Source organism: Neophocaena asiaeorientalis, unplaced genomic scaffold (genome assembly GCF_003031525.2).
Source record: "Neophocaena asiaeorientalis asiaeorientalis breed wild unplaced genomic scaffold, Neophocaena_asiaeorientalis_V1.1 scaffold196, whole genome shotgun sequence".
NCBI classification, from domain to species: domain Eukaryota; kingdom Metazoa; phylum Chordata; class Mammalia; order Artiodactyla; family Phocoenidae; genus Neophocaena; species Neophocaena asiaeorientalis.
In genome coordinates this window covers 2,557,536-2,569,377 of record NW_020173929.1, presented here as the reverse complement: position 1 = coordinate 2,569,377, position 11,842 = coordinate 2,557,536, and the positions used below count along the sequence as shown (strand labels likewise).

At 57.8% G+C, this 11,842-nt stretch overlaps 1 protein-coding gene across 1 annotated transcript in view; it reads left to right on the top strand.

Annotated features, from left to right (window-relative positions):
- Positions 1 to 11,842, top strand: part of ABTB2 (ankyrin repeat and BTB domain containing 2) — a 181,801-nt gene that overhangs the window by 160,790 nt on the left and 9,169 nt on the right. Inside the window, exons 5-12 of the mRNA XM_024752600.1 lie at positions 1,226 to 1,396; positions 4,233 to 4,322; positions 4,889 to 5,005; positions 7,223 to 7,319; positions 7,580 to 7,715; positions 9,499 to 9,728; positions 11,109 to 11,287; positions 11,729 to 11,834. Coding sequence (XP_024608368.1) covers positions 1,226 to 1,396; positions 4,233 to 4,322; positions 4,889 to 5,005; positions 7,223 to 7,319; positions 7,580 to 7,715; positions 9,499 to 9,728; positions 11,109 to 11,287; positions 11,729 to 11,834 — 1,126 coding nt within the window. The remainder of the gene's footprint in view (positions 1 to 1,225; positions 1,397 to 4,232; positions 4,323 to 4,888; positions 5,006 to 7,222; positions 7,320 to 7,579; positions 7,716 to 9,498; positions 9,729 to 11,108; positions 11,288 to 11,728; positions 11,835 to 11,842) is intronic.

Below are 11,842 nucleotides of genomic sequence, written 5' to 3'. Positions count from 1 at the left end.
GGGGGGCGTCTCCATGCCCAGCCCCCGGTCAGCCCTCTGCTCCCTCCTCCTCCTGGATCGGGAGCCGGCAGCAGGCAGGGGCTGCAGGCGGGTCGCTCGAGCTGCGCTAAGGTGCTCTCTGCACAAGCCCACCTGTTGGAACTGATGTGTTCTGGACCTCGGCTGCTCTCAGATGCATCCTCGGCAGCCACGGGTCGGGCCCGCAGGGCAGACTCCCATCTGGATTTGGGTGGGAGAGCTTTCGCAGTCTGACTCTTCGGGCCACTTGGGGGTATGCAGCAGAAGTGGGCCTCCTTCCTGCGGTTACCACCATTTTCTGGAGCACTTCCTAGGTGCAGGCCGGCTCTGAGCCCTTCCTTCTTCCGTGCACTTTCTCAGTCCTCGTGACCACCTCAGAGGAGAAGGGGCTTTAATGCTCATGTTTCAGATGGAGAAGCTGATGGTCAGGAGGAACAGTAACCTCCCCAATGTGCCTCTCTTGTATTGGACTGGCCTCCTGAAGTTGTTTCAGAGAAGCGTTCCTCTGGCCACGCTTGACCTGGAAGAGCCTTGCTTTTTTTTTTTTTGTCTTCTGTCTCCATTGCAAATGCCAGGACCTCGTTCTGTGGCGTGTACTTTTTACTCTTTGGCCTAATCACGACTCCAGGCTGAAGCCACCTGTTGGGAGCTTGTGGTGTGCCCTCTGCAGACGCAGGTTTTATCTGTGACTCCCCTTGGTAGGATGGCTTGGCTGCAATGGGAGCCTGGGCCACTCTCTGCGTCTCTTTGTTGCTCCGGGGCCTCACCAGGAGGCGCTGAGGGGAGAGGATGGAGAGGCAAGAACTGGAGCTTGGCCTCGATGACTGAGAGAGTGAGGCTGCGCCCTTCTCTGTGCAGAAACTATACAGCCAAGAGCCGTGGCCCAAGGCCCAAAAGCTGGAGCTGCTTCCTCCTCAGAGCAGCCCCCTGAGAGACTATGTTGGATGGGAACTTTGTCTCTGACAACTGACAGCTCCCAAGAGCTCAGAGCATGTCTTTAACGTGTTTGTAGAACAGCCGACTTATGTGCTCTTCCTGTCACCGAGCGTGACAAGGCCAGTCACTGCCGATTAGATAGTAATTCCCAGTCCTCCCCCGCCAACCTCATCCTCACACCACACATCAGCCCAGAACAGTTGTGTCACCTCTCATAGGGAGGCCATGTCCTAGCAGGAAGAGCCATGCTCACACACCCCGGTCTCTTCTGCGCAGACCCGAATGCTGCTTCAGTTCCTTCCGGAGGCTGGATGCCCCAGCGGCTACTGAAAAATTCAACCAGGACCTGGGTTTCCGTATGCTCAACTGCGGGAGGACGGACCTCATCAGCCAGGCGATCGAGGCCCTGGGTCCTGACGGGGTGAACACCATGGATGACCAGGTGCGTTCTGAGCGCTCCGCCAGCCAGGCTCAGGACCAGAGTCCAGAGGGGTTCGTGACCACTGGAACTGGTGGCACATTCCCTTCTGTCCCAAACCTGAGACCCGCCCACTCAGCTCTGTGCTCTAAGAGGTGGGCTGCTTCCTGAATCGTGCCCTGCCATCCAGGTACAGTGTCAACTCAGAGACTTCCCTAACACCCCTTGGAAATCCTTTGTAACAGGGATTCTGCTTCCCCTCACTGGAAGGCTGGAGGTTGCCCCATAGGGTACAGGGCTGGGAAAGAGTCCAGAGGAGTCAGCTTGATAGCGAGCTCTAGATCATAATCACTGAGACTTGTATTTGGAGCATCCTGTGTGCCTGCCACGTTCCAGGCCTGTAGAAATCCTTGCCTTCATGAGTTAACATTAGAGGAGACAGATACTAAGAAACACACACACACACACACACACAAACACACGAGTATGTTAGTGAAAAGTGCTAAGACGTTAAATGAAGCCAGAAAAGGGGAGAGGAAGTGTTGGAGGCAATTAACAATTTTAGGTAGAATTTAACTTGACTTTTTTGGCTTTGTTTTTTGTTTTTGCTGTGAGTAGCTAACATTTATATAGCACTCACTGTGTTCCAGGCATTGTTCTAAGCACTTTGCACAGAGGAACTCATTTAATCTTGACCACAGCCCTACGATGTGGGTATCATCCCCATTTTATAGATAAGGAAACTGAGGTACAGAGGTCACACAACTAGTAAGGAGCAGAGCTGGGATTAGAAGAACCCGAGTGGTCCAACCCCAGGCTCTTCACCGCTGTGGAAGATGCAGTCTGTGTATTTGATGTAGTTTTGTGAGCTCTGCAATATATAGGTAATGGATTTCCTATATGGGTTTAGAAACCCACACAGGAGCATGAGGGAAGTTAAATGACAGCTGAAGGGTCACATAGCCCTCTCAGATGAGATGACAGCATGGTGGAGAGCACGATGAGGCGCCCGGCGAACCCCAGCCAGAGTGGACTTCGACAGGTCGGGCTTGAGCAGCCAGGGAAGGCTTTCTCCTGGGGGATCTGGGCCAAGCTGGAGTGAGGGGTGGTCGGATGCAATGGAGAGGAGTGGGGAAGGCATTCCAGGGAAAGGAGCGTCGGGGCGGGACAGTCGGGCGCGTGCTAGGACAGGTATGCTGCAGCCGAGCTCAGGGAGGTGACAGGCTGGGTCCTGGGATCTCCCCGAGGTGCCTCTGTCAATGCAGGCTATGGGGCTTTCATCCTGGGGGGGTCATCATCTTCCTCCATCAGTGCAGTGGGGAAGCCCATGGACACTAGCCTCAGACGGACCTGGAGTTTAGCCCTCCTGTCATAGCTGTGGCAGCTTGGACAAGCACCCCTCTGAGCCTGTCCCCTCGCCTCTAAGATGTGGGAATAAATAACCGCCCCGTAGGGTTATCGTGAGGCTTTCACATCAGGCACATAGTAGATGCTCAATAAAGGTTCGTCCAGTTTTTTGTTGTTGATACGGTGATGATCATCCCTGAAATTTGTTAATCAGCCTCTTTTGATTTAGCCTCTTTAGGTACCTGCAGTGGGGAGGGGCCAACACAAAAAAAGCAGTTTCTCCTTAGAAGGCTTATAGCCTGGTTTACACTCCGAATCATGTTCAGATGTGTGGAGAAGAAAGAAGTCAAGCATGTGCCAAGGGGAATAAAACAAAGCCAGATTCTCACTCGGTGGCAGCGGGCTTTTCTCTAAATGTTTGGTCCTGTTTGTCTGCAGAACGATCTGTGGGTAAAAAGGCCTCTCACCCATGATTAATCTCGGGCCATTTCTTTATCTCTGGGCACTAGGCAAGGATTTATGAGGTAAGGAGATCTTGTCTACACACAGATAACCTAATAAGTAACATCGCGGGGCTCCAGACAAACGCTTGCCAGCATCCAGCTGTGGAATAACACTTTCCACCGTTGCCTTTGCTATTACTGGCCACCGAGGAGATTCCCCGCCAGGGAGGCAGCTCCGTTAATCGCCCACCTAAACTCAGGGAGGGATTGGGCCTCAGCTTTCAGAAAAGCTCAGAACTGCTCACAGCACGAGATGTTAAAGTCAACCTCTCCACCCTCCGTGAGATGCCTCAGGGGAGAGCTTCGCAGCTGAGGCAGACCTGGGTTCCAGCTGAGTTCATCCTCTTACTTACCGTGTGACTGTTGGGCAAGTTAATACCCTTCTCTGCTCCTCATCTGTGAAGTGAGGACAATAACAGAACCTCCCTAATAAGGATGGTATGGTCATTAAATGAGACGATGCATGTAAGTCACTTCACACGGTGATTTACCAGCACAGGGCCTGGGGTGGGTTTGGATGTGGCAGTGTAACAGTAGCAGTGATAGTGTTGTGTTATTTTAATTAGTTAGCTTATCCTTAGTTAGCTGTACTAAGCACTATACATAGTAACTCAGACTCTTTACAACAACCTAATGAGGTAGATACTGTTGTTATTCCCATTTTAAAGATAAAGAAACTGAGCCACAGAGGAGTACAAGTAAGTTGTACAAAGTTTACAGCAGAAGTAGCCTTTGCACCGGAGTCTGGCCATGGGGCCTGTGCCCTTTGCCCTTCTGGCGACCTGTAGTGCTCATGGAAATGTCCCCTCCTCATCCTTCAGGTGTCATCCGTCCAGTGGGCCTAGGAGGGGCAGGTTGTCTTGTTCAGCACAAGACACAGGACTGTTCAGGATGAGCAGCTGGTCAAGCAGGAAGACCTGGATCTGGTTCCTGGGGCAGAGGCTCCTATGGAACACGTGTCGTCATGTTCTGTTTGCAGACAGTTTAGCATCTGCCTTTGGTTCATGTAGGGTATGACGCCGCTGATGTATGCCTGTGCTGCTGGGGATGAAGCGATGGTCCAGATGTTAATTGATGCTGGAGCAAACTTGGACATCCAGGTGAGAAAGCCCCCAAGGGCTGCACCGGGCTCCTAACCCAGCAAGAGAACACCCCAAGGTCTTCGTCATCCATGCTGGCTGTGATGCTGTGGACAATTAGACGTGTCTCAGAGGACTGAAGATGCAAGATGCACAGAGATCACAGTTAGCAAAGAGGGTTTTTCCTCAAGATTTGAACTTCCTGTCAGAGAGGAAGTGAGCTCAGAGGGGAGTTGAGCAGAGAGAATGGCCGTAATTCTGTTACTGTAGCACCTTTCCCCTTTTATCAACCTAATCCCCAGCCATCCCCACCATCCCCAGATACTTCTGGCTCTACCTCCCTCTGAGGCATAAAGTGTTCCCTCTCTGCCGTCTCTCTGCCCAGGGCAGACATCACTAATTGAACATCCTTTTGAGCCTTTTCCACAGGGTACTCCAGGCAGACATTGCCAATCGAATGTAGAAAGCTCTTGAGTTGACTCCTAGTCACCATCCCTGCAGGGCTCCCCTTAGCTCAGGTGGCTGTGTCACCTGCCCAGGAATGTCACTGACCTAGGAAACACTGATCATTTGTGCTATTTTTCCAGGTTCCAAGCAACTCTCCCAGGCACCCCTCCATCCACCCTGACAGCCGGCACTGGACCTCACTGACATTTGCTGTCCTACATGGACACATCTCTGTGGTCCAGGTGAGCTCCTGCCAGGTATGCAGCATGCCCTCAGCTTGATGGGTGGGTTGAGCCCCAGGCGTATCCCCAGCCTTACCTGTGTGAGCAGCAGCCTGGAGTCAGACACCAGAGGCGCTAGTTAACGCTAGCTCACTTGGTCAGCAAAGACCCACCTGGTCTGCCTCCAGGAGCAGGCTTCAGTGTGAGGATACATGTGAGAATTTTAGGGAGCAAGACACAGGCCCAAGTAGTACCAGGCCTGCCTGGCGTCTCTGCATCTGTGGGTGAGTCCTGGGGTGTGCTGGAATCTGGAATCTGTGCAGGTGTGCTCCGTTTCTCTCCTCCAGTAATCTTTCCAATTCTTAGCTGTTTTTACTGCCTCATGAGTTCTGCCGGCTCTATACAGCATGCTGTCCTTCCGGTTCTGCCCCTCCCTGGTAGCAGGCGTAGTCTCTCAGCTCCCCAGTTCCTGAAAGAGGACTCAGATTGGCACAGCTCGCCTGTCAAGCCAAGGCACACTGTGCCCACCTTGGTCCCAATAGCTGTGGCCGGCGTGAGGAGGGGGTTCAGGCCTAGAAGTGCAAGCCGTGGATGAGGCATGGGGACACTGCCACTCGGCTCCCAGACTCCTTCACTCCTCAGGCCACAGGCCCACAGGATTCCAGACTCCTTCCTGGGAGTTCGTATTCCAGCCTTGCTGTCTGCTAGATTGTGGGGCCTTTGAGAGCAGGGGTCATGTCCGGCCTAGTCATCGCTGTGCACCCAGGCCTGGCCTATAGGAGGGATGCAGTAAATGGTGGTCAGTGGGCTGACTGCCACATTCTGCCTGCTTTTTGGTGCGTGTCCTCCTAAGGCCCTGAGTAGAGTTCCACGCTAGCCCAGACTGGCCTGCAGGGCTGTGCCCTGGACTCACCTGGATTGGTGCCCATTTTCACCCTGACGGGCAGGCCTCTTCCTCTTCCACCTTGGCACACTGGCTCAGGCAACAATGCCCTTTCTGCCTGACGGGAGCCTCCTACCGACAGCCGCCCCCATGCTCCACGCTGTGGGGAGGCTGAGAGGTCAGCCTGGGCCCCTCGGACCTGGTCTCCAGGTGGCGGGGCCGCGGTGTTGCCTTAGCCGGCCAAGCACGGGCTCTGAGGGGGCTTTGGTCTCCGGAAACCTGGGAGGGTTGGAAGGCGGCTCCCTCCAGAGCAGCCGGTCAGGAAAGGTGAGATGGAGCTGAAGTCACCTCTCGGTGAAGCAGACGCACCCCTGCCCCAAGGCAAAGCCGGCCGGCTCAGCTGGAACTGCTTGGTATCTGTTAGCCCTGCCCCATCTGTCCCCTGCAAGACTTGCCCTTGCTAGAATGGGGAGAGGCCACCTGGTGTCCCAGACAGTGAGGTTCTGCCCCAGCCCCACACTTCCCAGCCTTGGGTAGCTCACCGAACCTCTCTGATGAGAGCCCTAAAAGCCACTAGTTATTGAGCCCCTATGGAGAGGTGAGCACCGTTTCACTTCATCCCCAGCAAGGCTGCAAGGCGGGCCTCTTTTGCATTTTCCAGATGAGGAAGACTGAGGTTTGGGGAGTTGAGGTACCTGCCCCAGGTCACCCACTGGTCTGTGGCTAGCACTGGCACTCAGCTCTAACACCTCTGCTGTTCCCACTACCTCTGCTGCCTCCAGAGCCCCAGTTTCCCCCGGTTGATTGGGGGGGTGGTGCCTTCTCTTCTGCTCATCTGTGTGAGTTCTTACAAAGATTACTGCAGCCAGTTTGTAGGAAACTGTTTGAAAGGGAGAAATAGCTCAGAGGGCCCTATAGCTTAGGGGCTTGGTCCAAGGCCACAGGAGTGGAGGTGAAGAGTCTAGACACTTAGAGCCCTGAAGGTAACCAGGAGTTCTAAAATTCTGGTTGCCTGCCGGGTGAGCGGGTCCTTGCCACAGGAGGGAACTACAGGCCCCTCCCCAAAGCCTCCCTGCACGTGCCCAGACACTCCCTGCCACGTGCCACAGGAAGGAACTACAGGCCCCTCCCCAAAGCCTCCCTGCACATGCCCAGACACTCCCTACCACCTGAGTGTCCTCCCCACCCGCTCGCCGCAACTAGAGAAAGCCCTCCGGTGTGTGTGTGTGTGTGGGAACTACAGGCCCCTCCCCAAAGCCTCCCTGCACATGCCCAGACACTCCCTACCACCTGAGTGTCCTCCCCAAAGCCTCCCTGCACGTGCCCAGACACTCCCTACCACCTGAAGTGTCCTCCCTGTGCCCTGGTAGTTGCTGCTGGATGCCGGTGCCCACGTGGAGGGCTCGGCAGTGACCGGTGGCGAGGACAGCTATGCGGAGACACCCCTGCAGCTGGCTTCTGCAGCCGGTAGGTACACCGCTGCCCTGCCCAGTGAGGGTCCCCTACTGCCGCACGGGTCCACCTGCTCCTCCCCACGGTGTCACCCAGCCTGGCTGAGCTGCACACGCAGATCACTGTGGCGAGCCTTGAAGCCCCTCCTTCTGGGTCCCAGGGGCTCCCCTTCACCCCATCATCAGTGTTTCTGCCACACTCGCTGCCCAGGCAGGCCCAGCAGAGGGGCAGTGACACGGGCAGTGGAAGCATCCTCGGTCCACCTTGTCTTTCAGGGAACTACGAGCTGGTCAGCTTGCTGCTCAGCCGGGGCGCCGACCCCCTCCTCAGCATGCTCGAAACCAACGGCATGGCCTCCTCCCTCCACGAGGATATGAACTGCTTCAGCCACTCAGCCGCCCATGGCCACAGGTACCCGCCCGGGGTTCCTGCCCCATGTGCTGTGGGGTGTGAAGCAGGCTCTCAGCAGAAGAACTAGGCCTGGAGGTCCTTCCAGAGGTGGGGGCTGGGGATGGCTGCACGCACACCAGCTGGAAAGACGGGGCTTCAGGCAGCACGGGAGCCCCAGATGTTGGAAGCCCAGAGACGCTGGGTTGCTTAGAGGTCCTACGGTCAGTTCCTGGCAGACGTGGGACTGGAGCAGGCCCTCCCATTCCCCCGTGAGGCTCTCCACCCTGCAGCCACCCAGGACCCCATCCCTTCCCATGCCTGGGGTGCTTCTCCGGTGCCTGCAGTGGCCTGGGGCGCTAGAGGCTTCCACACAGCAGGCAGCTCCACCACGAAGATGCCACTGGTGGCTCTGCAGGAGATCGCGTCTCGCTCCAGGAGCGGATGGTGGACCTTGCTTTGCGGGGGCCGGGGCTGCGAGAGGGCAGGGCTGAGAGCAGAGCCGTTAGGCAGCTCAGGGAGCAGAGGGAGACAGGGAAGAGGTGAGCAGAAGGTAGAGAGGGCAGGCGGGACACCTGCTTCCCGTCCTCAAGCCCAGACTGTGCCCTTGCTGTGGCCCACTCCCTAGCGTGCTTCCCCTCGCCTTCTGCGCCCAGCCCGCCGCTCTCACCCATCTCCACCAGCCCTGCCCTCAGGCACCACCTCGCAGGGCACGGCCTCCAGGCCTCTCTACCCCGCCCAGTGCCTGCGTTCCCCCCCCTCCATGGCCTCTTCACCCCGCGTGGAGTTGCCCCCCTGCTCATCGGCTTCCCACTCTCTCTCTGGAACACGGGCTCCCTTGGGTGGGCACGGTGGGCGCTCACCGTCATGTGCTGGCTCCCGCCAGACCGGGTGCTCTGTTAATTGCTGAACTGGCAGACCTACAGTGGGATGACCCAGGTCCCTCGAGGGGGTCCCTGCCGGGCCTCCATCACACAGTAGGGGGAGAGGTGGCCAGGGCCGCTGGGAGAAGGCTCAGCCCCAGGTGACCTGTGGGCCTGGCCCTGCTGCAGCCTGCCCAGAGCCCCAGCCTACGGGCTGTGACAGAACGAGCCTGGGGCTTGAAGCTCTGGGTCTGAGTCTTCATCCTGCTCAGAGTGACCGTGAGCAAGACGTGGTCATCGCCGACGAACGGCGAGGTTCATGGGATTGCTCAGGTTAAATGCAGCGGTCGGCGGGAATACGCTCCGTCAAGCATCCAGTGTCTACACATCTGCGTATGTTAATGAATTCAGTATAAAATGCGGTTCCGCTTCATTCTTATTGATGGAGGGAAAGTGAGTATAAGCATGTCCTACGTCTCGGACACGTTTACATGTGTCAGGTTGGCCGCCATTAGGAGGACTGCTAGGTATCAGGCTCTGCATTCGATGTCATCTCCTTGGCCTTGCGTCAACCGGGAGAGCATGATCTGATGCCCTGTCCTACAGGTGACAAAGCCGTCAGGGCTCAGAGAGGTAGAACAACCTATCCGAGATCACACAGGATGGCAGAACCTGCTTGGTCTCAAAGCCCATGACTTCTCGTCACTACATGGAAGGCAGAAGGGAGAGGTCTCCTGCACCTTCCCCTTACTCCCCAGGTGGCCAGGGATGGGGGTCGCTGGGAACCCTGGCCCAGCCTGCCTGGGAGGGGAAGACCGTGAGCCCTTTGTGCCCGCAGATGCCCCGTAGCTGCCCATCTGGACCACGGGCCGCCAGAAGGCAGCTCGGCAGGCGCCGTCCGTGGCGGGAGCCTCAGGCATCACCCTGCGTGCCTTTACCCACAGGAACGTCCTGAGGAAGCTCCTGACGCAGCCGCAGCAGGCCAAAGCAGACGTGCTGTCCCTGGAGGAGATCCTGGCTGAGGGTGTGGAGGAAAGCGACGCGTCGAGCCAGGGCAGTGGCAGCGAGGGGACCGTGAGGCTGAGCCGGACGCGCACCAAGGCCCTCCAGGAGGCCATGTACTACAGCGCGGAGCACGGCTACGTGGACATCACCATGGAGCTGCGGGCACTAGGTGAGACCTTGCAGCGTACGGGTGCACATGCACGCACACACACACACACGCTCACCACACACAGGCTCTGCTGCTCCTCGGGCCAGGAGAGGGCCAGGTAGCTGAGCGTAGGGCGGGGCTCAATTCCCCCAGGCCTGGTGACTGACAGCCAGGACCGGAGCTGCCCTGAGCCTCAGACAGTCCTCAGCTGCCCTGAGCCTCACCCCAGCCCTGTGCCCTCAGGTCCCCCGACCTCCCTGGTCAAGTCCCGGGATGTGTAGCTCTGGGAGCATCTGTAGCACTAGGGGTCTACATTTCTGGTCAACTAGATGCTCTCCAGTCCCTCAGCCAACCTCCCCACCTCCTTGGGTCTGCAAGCCTGCCGACCTCTCCTTCCCTCCCGGGAGGCTGGTCAGACAGACAGACCTGGGTGCGAGCCTAGCCCTGCCACGTTTGCTGGCGCTGCTGACTCCCCATGAATGTGGCGTCGCCACGTGCAGCCCGGAGCCCAGTGCCCGCTCACCGTCAGCACTCAGTGCACGATGACTCTCCCAGGGGCCGTGACACACGAGCGCCCGGCGCGGGGCCAAGGCAGCGGGAGGCCACGTGGCCCTGCTGTGGCAAGCCAGCCTCAGCGTTCTCTGTGAAATGGGCTCGTACATACAGTCGGTCGACCAGGGATGCTAACGTTACGCACGTCGTCGTGGGGGGTAGGGAGTGCCATCGGTCCTTTTTGAACCCATGGTGAGGTGGGGGAGTAAGAAGCAATCCCTCTGGTTATCAGAAACATCACTAGTTTTTGTCGTGATCTTTACAAAGTAGCTGTAAGTTGCTCTGCGGGCCCACCGACACACTCCAGGGAGCTGGCCAACAGTAATTACGTGGCACTGGACGTGCACAAACAGGCCAGTGAGCTGGGCGATAGGACGGGCTTGATTTCAGCTTCTAGACAGGCAGGGAGCCCCTGCGTCATGTCCTCCGGGTATCCGAGTCTCTCGGGCTACCCCTCGTAATTATAATGGGTCCTCCTCCAGTAAGTCAGTCCAGGGCCCAACAAGGAGTCGGGCCAGTGTGGGTGCTGGGATTGCGTTTGAAAGTCCCCAGGCTGAGCTGTGGATTTTCAGAGCTTGGGCTTCCTGCACTTGGTCCGGAGGCATTCCTCCACCTCATCTGACACGAACCCGGGCGCCCTCTGATCTCTCAGGGAGGCCCGTCAGGGTGAACGGAAGCTTTGCTTACTGGCTACACCGAGGGGGCTGGGGGCTGCCCCCTGCTCTGCAGACACTGGGCGCGTCGCAAGAGAGCCTGCCAGGAAGGGGTTCATCGGGGGCGGGCTCGGTGGCCCCCGCAGGGAGCGCTCTGCCCAGGGGTGACTGCTGCCCTTCCCCTGCCCGGGCCCAGGCGTCCCCTGGAAGCTGCACATCTGGATCGAGTCTCTGAGGACGTCCTTCTCCCAGTCTCGGTACTCGGTGGTGCAGAGCCTCCTGCGGGATTTCGGCTCCATCAAGGAGGAGGAATACAACGAGGAGCTGGTGACCGAGGGCTTGCAGCTCATGTTCGACATCCTCAAGACCAGCAAGGTGAGTGTCTCCGGGCAGGTCCCTGCCCCAAGCTCAGAGAACCCAGGCTCCAGAGCCCGCGGCCCCAGCAGACCATGGGACGGACACGGAGACGGACACATAGGAAGACAGACACAGGGACAACCCCTCCCACGGACAGATGGACACAGGCACCTTCACGCACGCGGGTGGTTGCCCACCCCACACGCAAACGTGCACCGCCTGGCTGCAGAGGCCGTGGATTTGTCTGGGCTGGAGCCCGGCCAAAAGAGCGATTTGGGGAATCAGTGTTGAAGGGACAGGCCTCGCTCACCAGGCCACCTCCAGGAGGAGCAAAAGGCAGCAGCTGCTCTGATCCTGGCCTGGACTTCTGAAGTTGGCCCAATGTAGCAGGAGCTATAAACAGACGGCCACAGGATGGGGGGTTGAGCTCATGGCCCCTCCCTGCCTCTCCCCCCACAGAACGACTCTGTCATCCAGCAGCTGGCTGCCATCTTCATGCACTGCTACGGCAGCAGCCCTATTCCCAGCATCCCTGAGCTCCGCAAGACCCTGCCGGCCAGGCCAGGGGAGGCC